At 36.4% G+C, this 14,519-nt stretch overlaps 1 protein-coding gene across 1 annotated transcript in view; it reads right to left on the bottom strand.

The window, feature by feature from the left end:
- LOC114359629 (neuroligin-4, Y-linked) overlaps positions 1-8,548 on the bottom strand; it is a 36,751-nt gene extending 28,203 nt beyond the window's left edge. Inside the window, exons 1-2 of the mRNA XM_028314097.1 lie at positions 8,181-8,548; positions 3,091-3,308 (exon numbers count right to left, since the gene is read on the bottom strand). Coding sequence (XP_028169898.1) covers positions 3,091-3,308; positions 8,181-8,548 — 586 coding nt within the window. The remainder of the gene's footprint in view (positions 1-3,090; positions 3,309-8,180) is intronic.
- Positions 8,549-14,519: the final 5,971 nt, after the last annotated feature.

Here is a 14,519-nt window from a genome sequence, read left to right as displayed (position 1 = left end):
CAAAGTACAAGTGTTGATTTAGACTGTGATAATATAAAGTTTGCGCTCAAACGGGAGTGCGATGCCAAACTTATAATGTGACTAATCAATGTTCCATCAAAGTTAAGCAACACTAACAACCCTAGCATCAGACGTTATAAACCGTTCAATTAAATAGATTAACGTCATGCTTTGAAGCACGAAATCTTACCTACACACATTCTCACTCATGTTGATTTGAGCTTGCAAAATGTTACGCCCTTTCCCAATCATGAGTATATTATTATGACAAAAGCCGCGAATATACATTTAAATGATTACTCGTTAACATCAAACCGCTGTGTGGGATGCACTTTGGAAATCACTAATGAAGCGATATCGCCACCGCAAATTATTATAATAACTACATAGTTTCCAGTACACCCACGCAAAAATATAATAAATGTTTTAACAAAGCTTCACACTTAATTAAACCAACTAATTGTTTTAACATTCACACTTAATTATACCTGCTACAAATACAGGACTACTATAAAGGCGATGATTACAAAAGATAAAAATATTTAACTGCCTAGCTCGCATCAATGTTTACTATGTATATTTTAAAGACAATAGTGACCGAGTGTCTTGCGCTGCTTCTGCCATATTTTAAACCCTTGAAAAAGAAGCTGACAATAGTGACCGAGTGTCTTGCGCTGCTTCTTCTCAGCACTGGCCCATTTATTGTCCCGAAGCAGTGGTAGGAATACTGGGACGTGTAAAAGTGATTTTGAAAAGCCAATTTGCAAAAATAAATGAGTTTTATGCGAGTTTTTATGAGTTTTAGATGCGGATCTGATCCCGCAATCTATTAAAGGAATAAAATTGATAACAGCAATCGTCTAAGCGCTTGTTCCCACGGAGATATCCGTTGTCCATCCACAATAGGAATGTTTTTTGCAGGATGCCGTTTATTCATCATCATAGTTAGCATCATCATCATCATTTCAAGTAAAAAATATGGGGTAACAATACAGACATCACTGTTAGAAAGGGTTAAACCATACTGATTAAAATTTAAAATTCCCTTCTATTAGAAAGTTCGAGACATTTTAAGCTAAATACATGTTAAATTTTAAAGCTCCAGCCTTTTCGTTCGCATACATTATGCAGGACGCCCTACATAGTAGCTTCTGGAGATGGGTATGAATATGAAATGTCGACACTAGCAATTAAAAATGAAAATAAAAAACCGGCCAAGTGCGATACACGCTTGCTGAGCATTCCGTATAATATTTTCTTGATGAATTTTGGCAGTAAAATTATTATCAAATTGGCACATTACTAATTACTATAAAAAACAGTTTTTATGTATGTAGATTTTTAAGTGATATTTTGGCTGTAAGCAAAGAGCCTTTTAAACTTTTCTTTCAACGACGAGGAAACTTTTGCCTTCTCTTCTCTTCTCTTCTTCTCTCTATCTTACCTCTAACTGCCGGAAAACAACAATGCTGTTAACATTGTTGTTTTGGCGACAGACTTAGATAAGATGGTGTGGTGGCTAGTCAGGCTTTTTTAAGTACACTTTTACTAACTGGCTACTTTGGGAATGAAAAGTTTACCGCTCTAGAGACTTTTTCATAGCCAAAACGTGGCTTCTGTCAGAATATTCTCCTTCCGAAGTAGACACAGGGTAGCGTGCCAATTCTACTTCATTGTATAAGAAAGCATTTCGGTAACCGTTTCGTTAAAACTAAGAATTGATATTCTTTGTTTACCGGGATTCGGTGTTTGTCCCAAACCAGACTGGATTTACACTTAGCATTAGTGAAAACGCGGTCAATCGCCTGCAATATGATTGTTTTACTGCAAAAACGATACTGAGACTGTTTGCATGACTCATAAAATATGATATGGCTTAAACTACTATGTGTAGTGGGTGTGGTTTTTGCCAGACTGGGTAATTCGTACATTTCATCATTTAAGGACGAAGCACACTTATCAACCTGGAAACGGATCGTAACCGTATCAATATAATCAGTAATAATCAGTATCCTTTCTATGAAACATTCTGCAATGCACACTTATCCGCACCGTAACGTAATTCACATTCTGTTATATTTCCAAGAACATACTGACCCAATTTAGAGGCGCTGATGAAACTAAACTAAGAGATACATTGTACAAGATTTTAAATATTCATGTACAGCACAGACAATCTTCACTTTGATTCCCCAAGCGAGGCAGCAATCGCCACAGGAATTCAAGTCTGCCTTTGAGGTATCCTCTCCAAGACTAGGTCGTGATGAATAATGGGCATCGATCTTAGACGTGCAGAGAAATAGGTTTATATGTTTCAAGCTGCACTTACTCGTATTTGATAAACAAGAAATGATTTTTATTGACCAGTAAGGCGAAAGATAATTTCTAATGTTGACGTCACGAAATCATAATTTTCAAAGCAATAAAACTTATTAATCATCAGATCATGACTGTAGTCTATTTTAGTGGAAAATTATTGAGGATTTGGCCCACACTCTCCACGTTGCCGCGTTGGCCAGACGAGTTCGAGAAGTGTATCTTATAAACATAATAATAATAAAAGTCTTATCTCTACAATTTTACACACATTCTTCTCACTTTTGATAAATAACGTTATCATTTTTATGATTATATTCATCTTAGTGAATCGCCTAAGTGCTTGTTTTGTAATCATTCAAGAGTTTTATACGTTCCATTTTATACAAACAGCGCCCTCTTCTACTATCACATAAGTTATAAGAACACGAGCTATTTCTAAGCTTAGGCTGGGTTGCACCATCTTACTTTAACTTTGAGAAACGTCAAAAATCTGTCAAACGCCATACGAAAAGCACCGGTTATCGTTATAGTTACCGTTAAAGTTAGGTGGTGCAACTCGGTCTAAGAGTAGGCGCACACCGTTGATTTTTTATCGGCCGATAGTTTAGTCGGGCAGTTGATCAGTATGGACATGTATGGGAGTGCGCACACTACGCCGATTCGATTTGGCCGATTCTTCATAAGTACAAATTAAAATAGGGCACAACTATCGGCCAACTAAAAATCAACGGTGTGCGCCTACTCTTAGTAAGTATTAAAATTGAAACTTACCTTGCACAGGCGTGTAAATATTCATATACAGACAATCCTCGCTCTGGTTCTTCAGTCGAGGCAGCAGCCGTCGCAGGTACTCCAGCCTTCCTTTAGGCATCCTCTCCAGAACCAGGGTCTCGTTGGAGATGTCTGGTAGCCGTTGGGGACAGACTGGCCCCATCTGATCGACTGTTTTGACGTCGTCCCACGGCGCCGGCGCACGGGTTGGGGCAAATCTGAGGAAAATTATTTAACTGAGCATTTGTGTCACCCAAAGGGCGATGGAGCGGGGTATGCTCGGAGTTTCCCTGCGTGATCGAATTAGAAATGAGTAGATCCGCAGGAGAATTAAAGTGACCAACGTAGCTCAAATAACTACTAAAACCAAGTGGCAGTGGACGGGGCACATAGCTCGTAGAGACGATGGCCATTGGGACAGAAAAGTTCTCGAGTGGCGACCACGGGCTGAAAGACGTAGCGTGGGAAGGCTTCCAACTAGGTGGACCGACGTTCTGGTAAAAATCGCGGGAAGAGCCTGGATGCGGGCAGCGCAGGACCGTTCATTGTGGAAAACCTTGGAGGAGGCCTTTGTCCAGCAGTGGACGTCATTTGGCTGAAACGAACGAACGAAAGAGCATTAATTTGTGTTGGTACAACCCGTAATGTTTTATGTGCATAAAGATTTAAATAAATAATGATGATATGAAAATATTAGGAATTTGGTAATGGTAATGGACTGACTTTAATAAACATTTGTTTGATGATTTATTATTGAATAAAAAGTTGTTTGTTTGCTGACGGTTTATTTACTTAAATTAAACGAAACTGACTGAAATATTTTACATTGACGATAAAATATTATGATTAATAGGTATTATGTGTATGCCGATGAATTTTTTAGGATTTTCCATACAAACAATGCATGGAAAATAAGACAAAAATCGAAAATAATGCTATGTAAAAGTTAAAGAAATAATAAATTATAGGTCCAGCGCAGCAGCATGGGAGGGACGTTTTTGTGAAGTCAAACGTCAGCGAAACTTCAGATGTTTTTTTTATCCACAACTAGGAAGTGACAATCAGGCCGAAGGTGGAAGCGAACTTCACCCGGAACGCTCAACCACAAAGGAACTGGCTATCTATCTTACCTCTAACTGCCGGAACACAACAATGCTGTTAACATTGTAGTTATGGCGACAGACTTAGGCAAGATGGTGGTAGCTAGCCAGGCGGACTTGAAACAAGCCCTCCCACCAACCAAACAAAACACCAAACTAAACAGAAAATTCTGCCCCCACTGGGAATCGAACCCGGGACCTCTGCGTCTGAAGCAGGTGGTGTAACCACTAGGCCACAGAGGCGGTTAACTTCAGATGTGCTTCAGACTTGTATGCTCTGTCACGTCATAATCAATGTCACCCCTCCCGTGCCGCTCTCATACCTCAGGCACTGACTCTAGAACAGGGATGTTATGGATATCCGAAACCGTTACCGTAACCGATTCAAAAGTTTCGGATAGTTTCGGATGTAGGCAGTTTAAATTGTTTTTTATAGCATTATAATATGTAAAGGCATAACAGCCTGATTTACCTTATTAATGCAATCTAGTATAAATATTTTATTTTTTTATTACTTTTTATTCGATGTAAAGTGTGCGGCCATGAATATACCGTGTTAGACAACTATTGCAAATTGCATTCTAAAGCAATATCCGAAATAAAAAAATATCCGTAACCGTAACCGAAACCGGTATAATATTATTCCTATATCCGTTACCGTATCCATAACCAAAACTACATACATATCCATAACATCCCTACTTTAGACCTATTTTTCTAACTGAAAAACGTTAGCAACAAGGGCAAAGAAAAAGAAACAAAACTTATACATAATTCAAAATGAAAAGAAAAACTATAGACACTATATCTAAATTTATTCAAATACTTTACGAGAAAGGAAATTGCTGTAACTTCCAAACTATTACCATATCCGCCTATCGAACTCAATATAATTTCGACGAATTTATATCTGAATAAGGGAACTGTTCGAACTAGTGTTGTGAGAATATCAAGGTTGGGGTATTTTATTTTATCGACAGATACAAGAACATCGATGGTTCTGTTGATAACTTTGTTGATTTTTATAAGCTATCAAAATGTGGTTTTCTTTAAACGTTTCAATCGCATTAGTATTTAGAACGTCATTTCTTAAATAAATAAGTAGATAGTAAAAATGATAATCCTTCATAATAAAATATGCGTGGCAAAGCAGTGCTATGTTAGGACATAGGTAGGTATATTATTCAGGTGAGCTTAAATTCGACATGGTTTAATAATGTTGTTTCAAATGAATATGATAAAAAATACATTTAAAGCGAGCATAAAATTAAATGAATGAGCATAAACGTTCGAACAATACAGTCGACTGACATAAACCTTAAATCCAGAGCCCGTTTTTCATCGGCTCAACGGCACCTCTGCGCTATCGTCCTTAATAAAGTATCGATCCCATCAAAAACAATACTTGTCAAAAAAACCAAGTCTCGCAACTCAGTTGTTCTACGGTAAAAAGTTGTGAGATCCATGTAATACCAAGTCCAGGCCAGGAAATCTTTAACGTTTTACATAAATTATTGACTTGGCCATCGCACTAAATAATTTAATTTACACGTGTTTTCATGCGATGGCCAAGTCAATATATTTATGTAAAACGTTAAAGATTTCCTGGCCTGGACTTGGTATTACATGGATCTCACAACTTTTTACCGTAGAACAACTGAGTTGCGAGACTTGGTTTTTTTGACAAGTATTGTTTTTGATGGGATCTCATTTCTTTTTGTATTTTGTAGACAGCAGTTATGTATCTAGAAAACTGGACCGAAATTGAAAAATTTTACTCGACTTGGCGGTTGCACTACCGTGCCCCCAAATATTTTAGTTTTTCCTTGATTCATACACCAAACACTACTTATATTCCAAATTTGAAGCTTCTAGGTCTGCTAGAAGTGCCTTAGGCCCAGTTTTTTGATTCATAGTTAAAATAACTAATTGTTAAATTTTGCTACTAATGGTTAAATATTAACAAAATGCTAACTAATAGTTAAAAAATGTACGAAAAGTCAAGCTAACCATTGTTCGAAAAACATTTTTTTCTGATATTTAACCACTTGTCATTTGACATCTGTCAAATTTGACCATTGGTTATTTTAACTACGATTCAAAAAACCGGGCCTTAGAGTTTTGATGATCGGTGAGTCAGTGAGTCAGTGAGTGACAAAATTAAGTAACTTTGACCCGTTATAATTCTTAAACTACTGGTTCAAATTGAATGAAATTTTAAATATACGTGTCTTTACAAAGCCTGCATAGCTAATGAAAATTCAGCCTTCTAGTTTTATCCACAATGAAGTTACAGGCGGTCGAAAATGGCCTGAATTGCTTCGAGAAAAGGATGGTACGGCCGTGCCGCTTTTTTGCTCGACTTGGTGGGGGCACTGCCGTGCCCCCAGATCGATACATACAGCTGACCAACTCGTTAACCCTAACCGAGCAGCACTATTTCGGCCTCCCGATTTAGCACACATAAATTGTCGAAACATTTTATTGGGGGTAGATATTTGGGGTAAATTTAACCCTTTTTGCTCTGGCCAAGAAATATCCATTACAGAAATATAAAATGTATGGACTGCACTTACAGATATCTTAAATGAATTGGTGCGTTTTATTGCTTGGATTGAGCAAATATTTAGGTCAATGCTATAGCAACAGAAACGGCACGACACTTCTTTTAATGTAGCCTAATAAAATTCCCAATCATCTGCAACCCAAGTCTCGATATAAAGCTGAAAGTTTGATTCACATTCAAGCATGCTAAGAATTGCAATCTATGGTATGGTTTTAACACGAGTCTATATATTTTATAAGTTTACATGCGACTGCGTAAAAAAATACATGAAATGTATGACAGGTTGCACAGCGTCCCTAGTGGTTACTTTCAATCACTCAACAACATCTTCTATTTTTTTTAATCACTCGCTAGCGATGACGTTTCATGTAAACTCTCACTACGCACACTTGTGCAGGCGACTTCGTAAGGGATGTATTGTCTGTTGTTCTATGTATAAATGAAAAATATGTGGTTATTATAGCGAATACTCCTTCCATTTCCCTAGAAATCTCATTTAAATGGTCGGTCCAATCAACGTCATGTACTCTATCTAAAGTTCTAAACGATCTTGATTACTTTATTCAAGAAATCAAGTTCCAAGGCTCACTTCATACCTGTGAAGCGGGCACCAAGCCTCTTAACTGCAATTCAATTCTGTTATTTTTTGTTTCTCCCAACACAATCAACTTATATCCAATCTAAGTTTGCGGTCTCCGAACTGAAAAATGAAATTGTTTTGCAAAAATTGTGTGATCGTACTATCCTATGTGTACAAAACTAGTTCTAGAGACGTTCAAGATAATAAGAAAGTTGTTTGTAGTGTCGTTTCTTTGTCCTCGCCCCTTCCTTTGCTGGGTCGACTTCAGAGATGTTTGTGTTACTATGAGGATGATAATATGACAATCGTTTATTCTTTCATAAGTTTTTATTTTTATCTCTGATATGTTTGGATACAATGTACAGTTTTTTCTTAATGTTATATGGTGGTATAATTGTGGTCATTCACGTTCTTCCTCTTTTATAGGACAGAAAAATACAACCTGGTTGATTGATTGCTACCGATATGCTGAAATGACAAATAGTACTTATTTTACACTAGGTATGTGTATGCAATATGTGTGTCGAACCTCTATATACAGAGGAGTCACCCTCTCAAATCAATGGTCCCCGGAGGTGATAATTCACGAAATCATAAAGCTGATTGAAATCGTATGAAAACTAAAAGCTCATATTAAAGCTGATAATCAGCCTGTCCTTTCCGTAAATTGTTATGTGTTCCGTAGATAGTTGGACGGAAAGGACAGTGGTATGAAATAAAAGTCAAGGGTGCTGAAAAATATGAAACAATAAAAAAGAAATGCTATACTACGGTATTAGTGTTAAAAGCTCTTTTGAGGTGTTAGGTGAACCATACCGGAAGAGTTATAACAGCTTTATATTACCTGTTAGATCCAGTAGGCGGAGTAGCGTACGGAACCCCGAGATACGCCTCGACGGGTTTCAAGTATTTATGCTGATCCATCGGCAATATAACGCCTTGCAATTTCCCGTACCTCGTGCCAATAACTCTGGTCCTTAACATAGAATTTCTACTACCCCCAAAGTTATTACCGTTCGAGTCCTGAGTCAGTAATAGCACTAACAGTAAAACTAATTTGATTCTCTCCTGCGAGTCCAATTTCAAACTTTTTCGTAACTTCACTTGAGTCTGCTTAAAAAAACTTAATTGATTCTTTATACTACTTTCCAGTATCAGCCAGTACTGTTTTATTGAATTGCAGAGGTGTAGTGGCAATCTATCGGTGGCCATTTTCTGCAAATATCACCTTTCCAACCCCATTTCTTTATACAGTCTCTATTGTATCCGGATTTATAACCATTTGTTCAACTACTACGCCATTTTGATTGCTTCTGTTTTTGAGTCCATAGCTGTTTATTGCGCATTTCCAGACCTGAAACAAAGAGAAAATAATTAATAAACCAATTATGTTCCGTCAAATTTTGAAAGGTTTCAATTTAGTTTGTCTGTCTACAAATTGGTTTTCAGAACTCAACAGATTAATTAGTGTATTCAACCATCATTATTACGACAAAGCGAGGCCTTTGAAATTATGTGAAATGAAATCTTTCGGTAGACTTTATTGGTTTTCTTTCCTACTTCTTTGGAGTAACAAGATGAAAAGTTTTACTATGAGGAAGGCATTCCTATTAAACGATATTATGATAAGGAATTCCTTTCATGGTGCATGACTCATTTTGCTCGCATTTTCTGAACGTAATAATAGCGCCTAGTAAAAGTGATGTCATCTCATTAATTAAAGTGATCTCATTAATTATGAAAGGTTATGACCTGTATAGCACGTACATAAAGGTTTGCGAAAAGAACTAACAGCATGGTATCATTTACGATATCTTTTTGGTATAGCTACATTTTGAATCAGAATTTGCAATCTTACGAGTGTTTTCACAAGGTTTTATTTCAAAAGCAGCATTTTTTTGCACTTTATAGACAGGAAGTAAGAGTAGCCATTTCTTTTTCAACATCCAACAATCTTAGTCTTCCGTAAAAATAACACAAAACACGCAGCAGTTTTACGAGCAGTTTCATATAAATTAGTAGAAAATTATTCAGTGAATTTACTGTCTCTTCTTTTGTATGCTTTGCCAACTCCTAGCTTTTGCCAATTGACCTAATTAAGGCAAGAATTGCGGCAGAACCCACAGAATATTGAACAATAAGAAGTTATGATAGCCCGATAATTTTAAAGAGAGGTCAAACCATTAGGCGGATTGTTGTGCAAATGTAAGGGCTTTTAGGTATGAACAGAAAGACAGTCATGCGTGAATTTTATTCGAGGCTGTAGTAAAAAACCGGATAAGCCCCAACCGTGTTTGCTCGTTAACTTGAATTAATTATAGGGAAAAATTGTGTACCCTTTTCGGCATATAGATATTCAATCATATAAACGGCGGATCCGCGTTTTTTGTTTCATACAAGCTTTTGTTCTGCCCGAAATGTTATCCTAAAATCCGCTTTGTTTTTTCGTTTGTGGTGTTGTTCTGGTTTGGATATATTATTCACAAACTGTCTAACGTTATTCTGGAAAATTCTGACGGTAAAATGTACAGAGTTTTTCGTTTATTAAATTTGACGATGTTGATAAGAGCCTTGTTATTTTAAAGGTCAAAGTCTGCGGAGATAATTTTTAGCTGTAGTTAAGTGTACCTCCTTCCTTCCTCCCTCCGCTAAAATTTTCTGCCGAGAAGGAACATTTTTTGGAATAAACATGTTCTAAAATATAAATAGTATATTTTTCTAGTAACAGATGAAAATTAGGAATGAACGAAACGATAACAAACAAGATATTTGATAAAATCGCACTACATAGTAGTACACAGTTTTATAATCTACATCAATATTGTTGTCAGTCAAAGGCAGTCTTTTACTGGACGAAAGCCAGGAAATGCTACTACTTGATAAAAGTTCTAGAGTCAAGAAGATACTTGAGATCGTGATCGATCAATAAGAACAATATTGCGTTGAGCCTACAGCAAAAACTAAGCCCGAATTCTTCTCCCATCAAAAATGGTAATTTGCCCACATTAATAACCTCTCAGGATAACATGAAATGATCGGAATCCTTCCGAACGTTTGATGCTATATTGGGTTACATCGATCTCAGAGCTGGCTCGTTCCCTGGGGACGTTAAAAAAGATGACAAATGGCGTATTCGATATTCGCTGCGAAGCCTTGTAATAAATCAATAAAGCTATTATACGGAAAGGAATACTGATAGGGAAGTAAAGAGGTCTAATGAGCCAGTAAAGTATTACCTCAGGATATAAGAAATTTAAGGAATCTGAATGATTGGATGATGGAATAAGGAGATTGTATTAAAGAAGCTTGCTATTTTGTTATACCTGTGTATTTAACCTATTTATTTTACATTCATAATTGTTTTATACCCTTTTAAAATATGATAAAAAATGATGGTATCAGCTTAAGGCAAACAATGAAGTTACTTCACTTGGAAAGATACGCACGAACCAACGATTAGGTTCTAGAAAAAATCTGAATACGAAATCACATTTGGAGAATTCCCTTCGAAAACTAAAGAAAGACTATCTAACTGCCCTAAAAACTAAGTTATGACGTCACCCACAAAAATATATTTTGCAAAGTTTCAATCAATACAGTATTCCGGAGCTCACGTCGCCGCCATAAATTCCAAACGGTCGAAGTACAATATCATATTCTGCAAAAACAATGATCTTCGTTCCCATATGCAAATAGGCCAACTTTTCCCGATGCCAAATAAAATTTTTGGTTACTTCTTTTGTTAAGGACGGATAAAATACTGGAAGCTTACCCCCGGTCTCGTGCCAAAATTGTTTTCTTTTCTATTTACTTTCTGTTCTGTTATAACTTTTTCCGGGATAGGTTTCGATAGTAAGTATAAATACCTTTTAGCATTTGCATTGCAAAAATGTTGGACTATATTTTTAGGGACATTGCTTTCTTGAGATCCTTAGTACCTATTCGGTGTCATATTACGAGTACATGCATTTAAAATACAAATGTTTTGTATAGTTCTCGTACAATGTATTAATTGGTTGCTGAAATGAATTAGGAAATAATGGGGTAAAATTTAACAGTCGTTTCAATGGACTATCCGATCCTGTGTTGAGGCAACTTATCGACAATTTCATTACATAGTTGAAAATATAAAAGAACGGACTACTACTTAGTACTTGTAGTAGTAGATAATTATGTAATACTAATGATAATAATGTAATCAGACCTTAAACTCTCAAATGGATAGGTACTTAAGTGTAAAAAGTCTGAAATTTAAGTGCCCTATTTTTAAATGTCATTCACGAGTAATTCTGTTTTAATTTAACCACCAACCATCCTACGTAAATTTTCTTATTCCACGTCTGCACCAACTTGTAAAGTTTCAATGCACTCAAACTCCCCAAATAGTGAAGTACCCATTCTCTGCCTGCTGCAGGCTGTACTAAAATTCGGAACATAAGAAAATCGTGACACCGCTCGCTTCGGTGCAGTCGTAAAATTTAATTCAAGTTTTATTGAAGGGCACGCTAGAACGGATTCGTAATAAACCCAATATTACGATTGTTAGGCTCTAACCACAAGGCTTTGTTGGAACTTTTCGGCCAGTGGAATTTTTTACCCACATTTATACAATTAAATTGATTTGATTTGAATGAGGAGATTTTTGTGATGTGGAGTTTTATCACTCTTTAGACTTTTTTTTTAAATTAATTAATTATAATTTCTAAGCTAAAATATTAGAAAATGAGTCACATTTTCTAATATTTTAGCAATACTTACTGTTATGTTTTGTGGTATATTGGTTGGAATTTCGATTCAGAGGTTTGCAGATCGATTCTTAGATGGGATACACAAAATAAATTGAAAAGGTTGAGGTTTCTGGGTGAAGCTCGTTTCCATCTTTGGCTTGATCATCAACTACCATCAGGTGAGATGTAGGCCAAGAGCTTCCTCGTTTTGGATAAAAGAAATGTTGTGGCTCATAAAGTTTGAAATTATTGTCCTTTCCTTTCACTGATCTCAAATATACCAATACACAAAACAAAATATTACCATGAACGAAATTAACAATAGGTTGGTAGGTATCACAAACATTTATTATTTTCAATAAAATATCTAAAATTAAAACGCTGTGAAGCACGTAGCAACTCCCACACTCACATCAGAAAATTACTCAATCGTCCAACACATGTTTTGTTCAACGCTCAGGTTTAACACAATTAATTAAAATAAAACAAAGCAATGTACAGACTATTGTTCCTAAATTTGCATTTCTCAGCAGCTCCAGTTTTCAGAGGGAATTAATAATACATTGTAGCGTCTAAGCCTAATTAAATGGAGAGGAACGGTTATTCTAGCCAGCTGTACTTAGAAACATAGTGGGAACGCATTTTGAATGTATTTTCTGAACACATTGTGCTTTTAAGGAAAACAACTTAACAAGTGTACAAGAATGGTAATTTAATTAATTAAAACCTTGAAGCAGCTAAAGGTCAGCGCACACACAGGCGAGAAGCACGAAAAAGCGGTCACGATCCGGGACGATATTCTATTGTTATGTTCTAATTTGTATAAAATCAGTCACATTCTTGGATGGCTCAAACTTGGAGTGCAAGTGTGGTTTTGTTCCCCAGTCGACGAAGCACATGATGTCGTGACCTGCGTGCCCAAACAACTGCACGCAGGAAGATTTAATGAAGGCTACTGACAACGCCATCCTTGTGGCGGAGTTTTGGGCTGACGCTGTGTAGGATTGTTGTCGACAAGACAAGAAGAAGTCACATTGAAAGTAGACGCCTTCCGGCGCGATACGCGTCCACCGCTTCGCTCTGAATCGCTATCGGATCGTTTTCGCGCCCTTCCCGCCTCTGTGTGCGCTGACTTAAGGCTGACTTGCACCATCTTACTTTTACGTTAATAAACGTCAAAAATCTGTCAAACTCCATACAAAAACACCGGTTAGTGTTACAGTTACTGTTAAAGTAAGTTGGTGTCTCAGTCTTAAGTGTGTTTAAATGGAAACAGCATAATTGAATGTGGTAATTTTTATTGTCTATGAAACTTTTAATAAGATAAAAGCTTTTCCAATCTCCAATTCCAATTTGAAATTCACAAAGCTAAGTTTGTAAGTAAATAATGTAGGCCCAGAGTGAAAATGTTAATGTAATTTAAGGTACAGTTAGTTTTTTATAAATAAAACCACAAAATAAACAGGCGATGAAGGTCAAAACAAGAATTTTTATGCTAAAAAACTTCAAAGTATTTAAAGTTAGTTATAGAAAGCTTAAAAAACTATACTAACTGACTTATACAAAAAAAAGCTTTTAGATTTTTAGTGAATAGTTAATTAAAAAAATAATAAGATATCGATTTTAAGGCGATAAGACCGCCTAAATTATGCTCTCTCTCTCTCGTTTCTTATTTTGTGTAGTATACGATCAATGATCTAAATCTAAATGTACTATCGTGAACTCACTCCAGTATACACAAACCCTAACCTTTTGACATGAACTATACCCCCAGTAATTCTTCACAATGAGGGTTTTCGCGAATGAAAGATCCGCTGGATGGCGGGACGTGGATGTGGGGTCTGACTGCTGCGTGATTAGTGGATTTTGACATATCTGTCAATGTCATGTCAAAAATAACCAATCATGCAGCATTTGGACCTCGCGTCTACGTATTGCCATCTGGCGGATTTTTCATTCGCGAAAGACCTCATTCCTCAATCCCCCGATTCGTCACATCGCCCAAATTTTTCGCGTACCCCTTAATTCATTAGCTTCCAGCTCCACTGTTTTCATTTTCTTTTTATGGATCTCTAAAATTATCTGGTAGGTATTTTTAGCCGGAAAGCTTTCGGCACTTGTTCGTTCATTTCGAGCTATTAACGTTTCAAAGACTGGAAGCCGTAAATCTGCTCAGTGACGGTCGGAATTCAAGAATTTGGATCTTACAGTTTATTATCATGGTCATAAAGATACTTGAGTCTATAGGATTAATGAAAAACGCCAGAGAAAAACTACGCCGCGATTTCAAATTATGTATATTTTTTTCTTCTTTTTAAATGACATTAATTTCGGCACGCACCGGTTCTGATGATTATTGAAGTGTAAAAAGGTCTGCTAATGAACAAACAATTATTATCCTTAATAAATATTCAACAGGGTTTTCATTATGTTGCCTTTGTTATTTCTCTCATAAA

Source organism: Ostrinia furnacalis, unplaced genomic scaffold (assembly GCF_004193835.3).
Source record: "Ostrinia furnacalis isolate ACB-3 unplaced genomic scaffold, ASM419383v2 OfSCF4519, whole genome shotgun sequence".
Lineage (NCBI taxonomy): Eukaryota > Metazoa > Arthropoda > Insecta > Lepidoptera > Crambidae > Ostrinia > Ostrinia furnacalis.
Note: the sequence above shows the minus strand (reverse complement) of the source record. Positions and strands in the feature narration are given on the sequence as shown.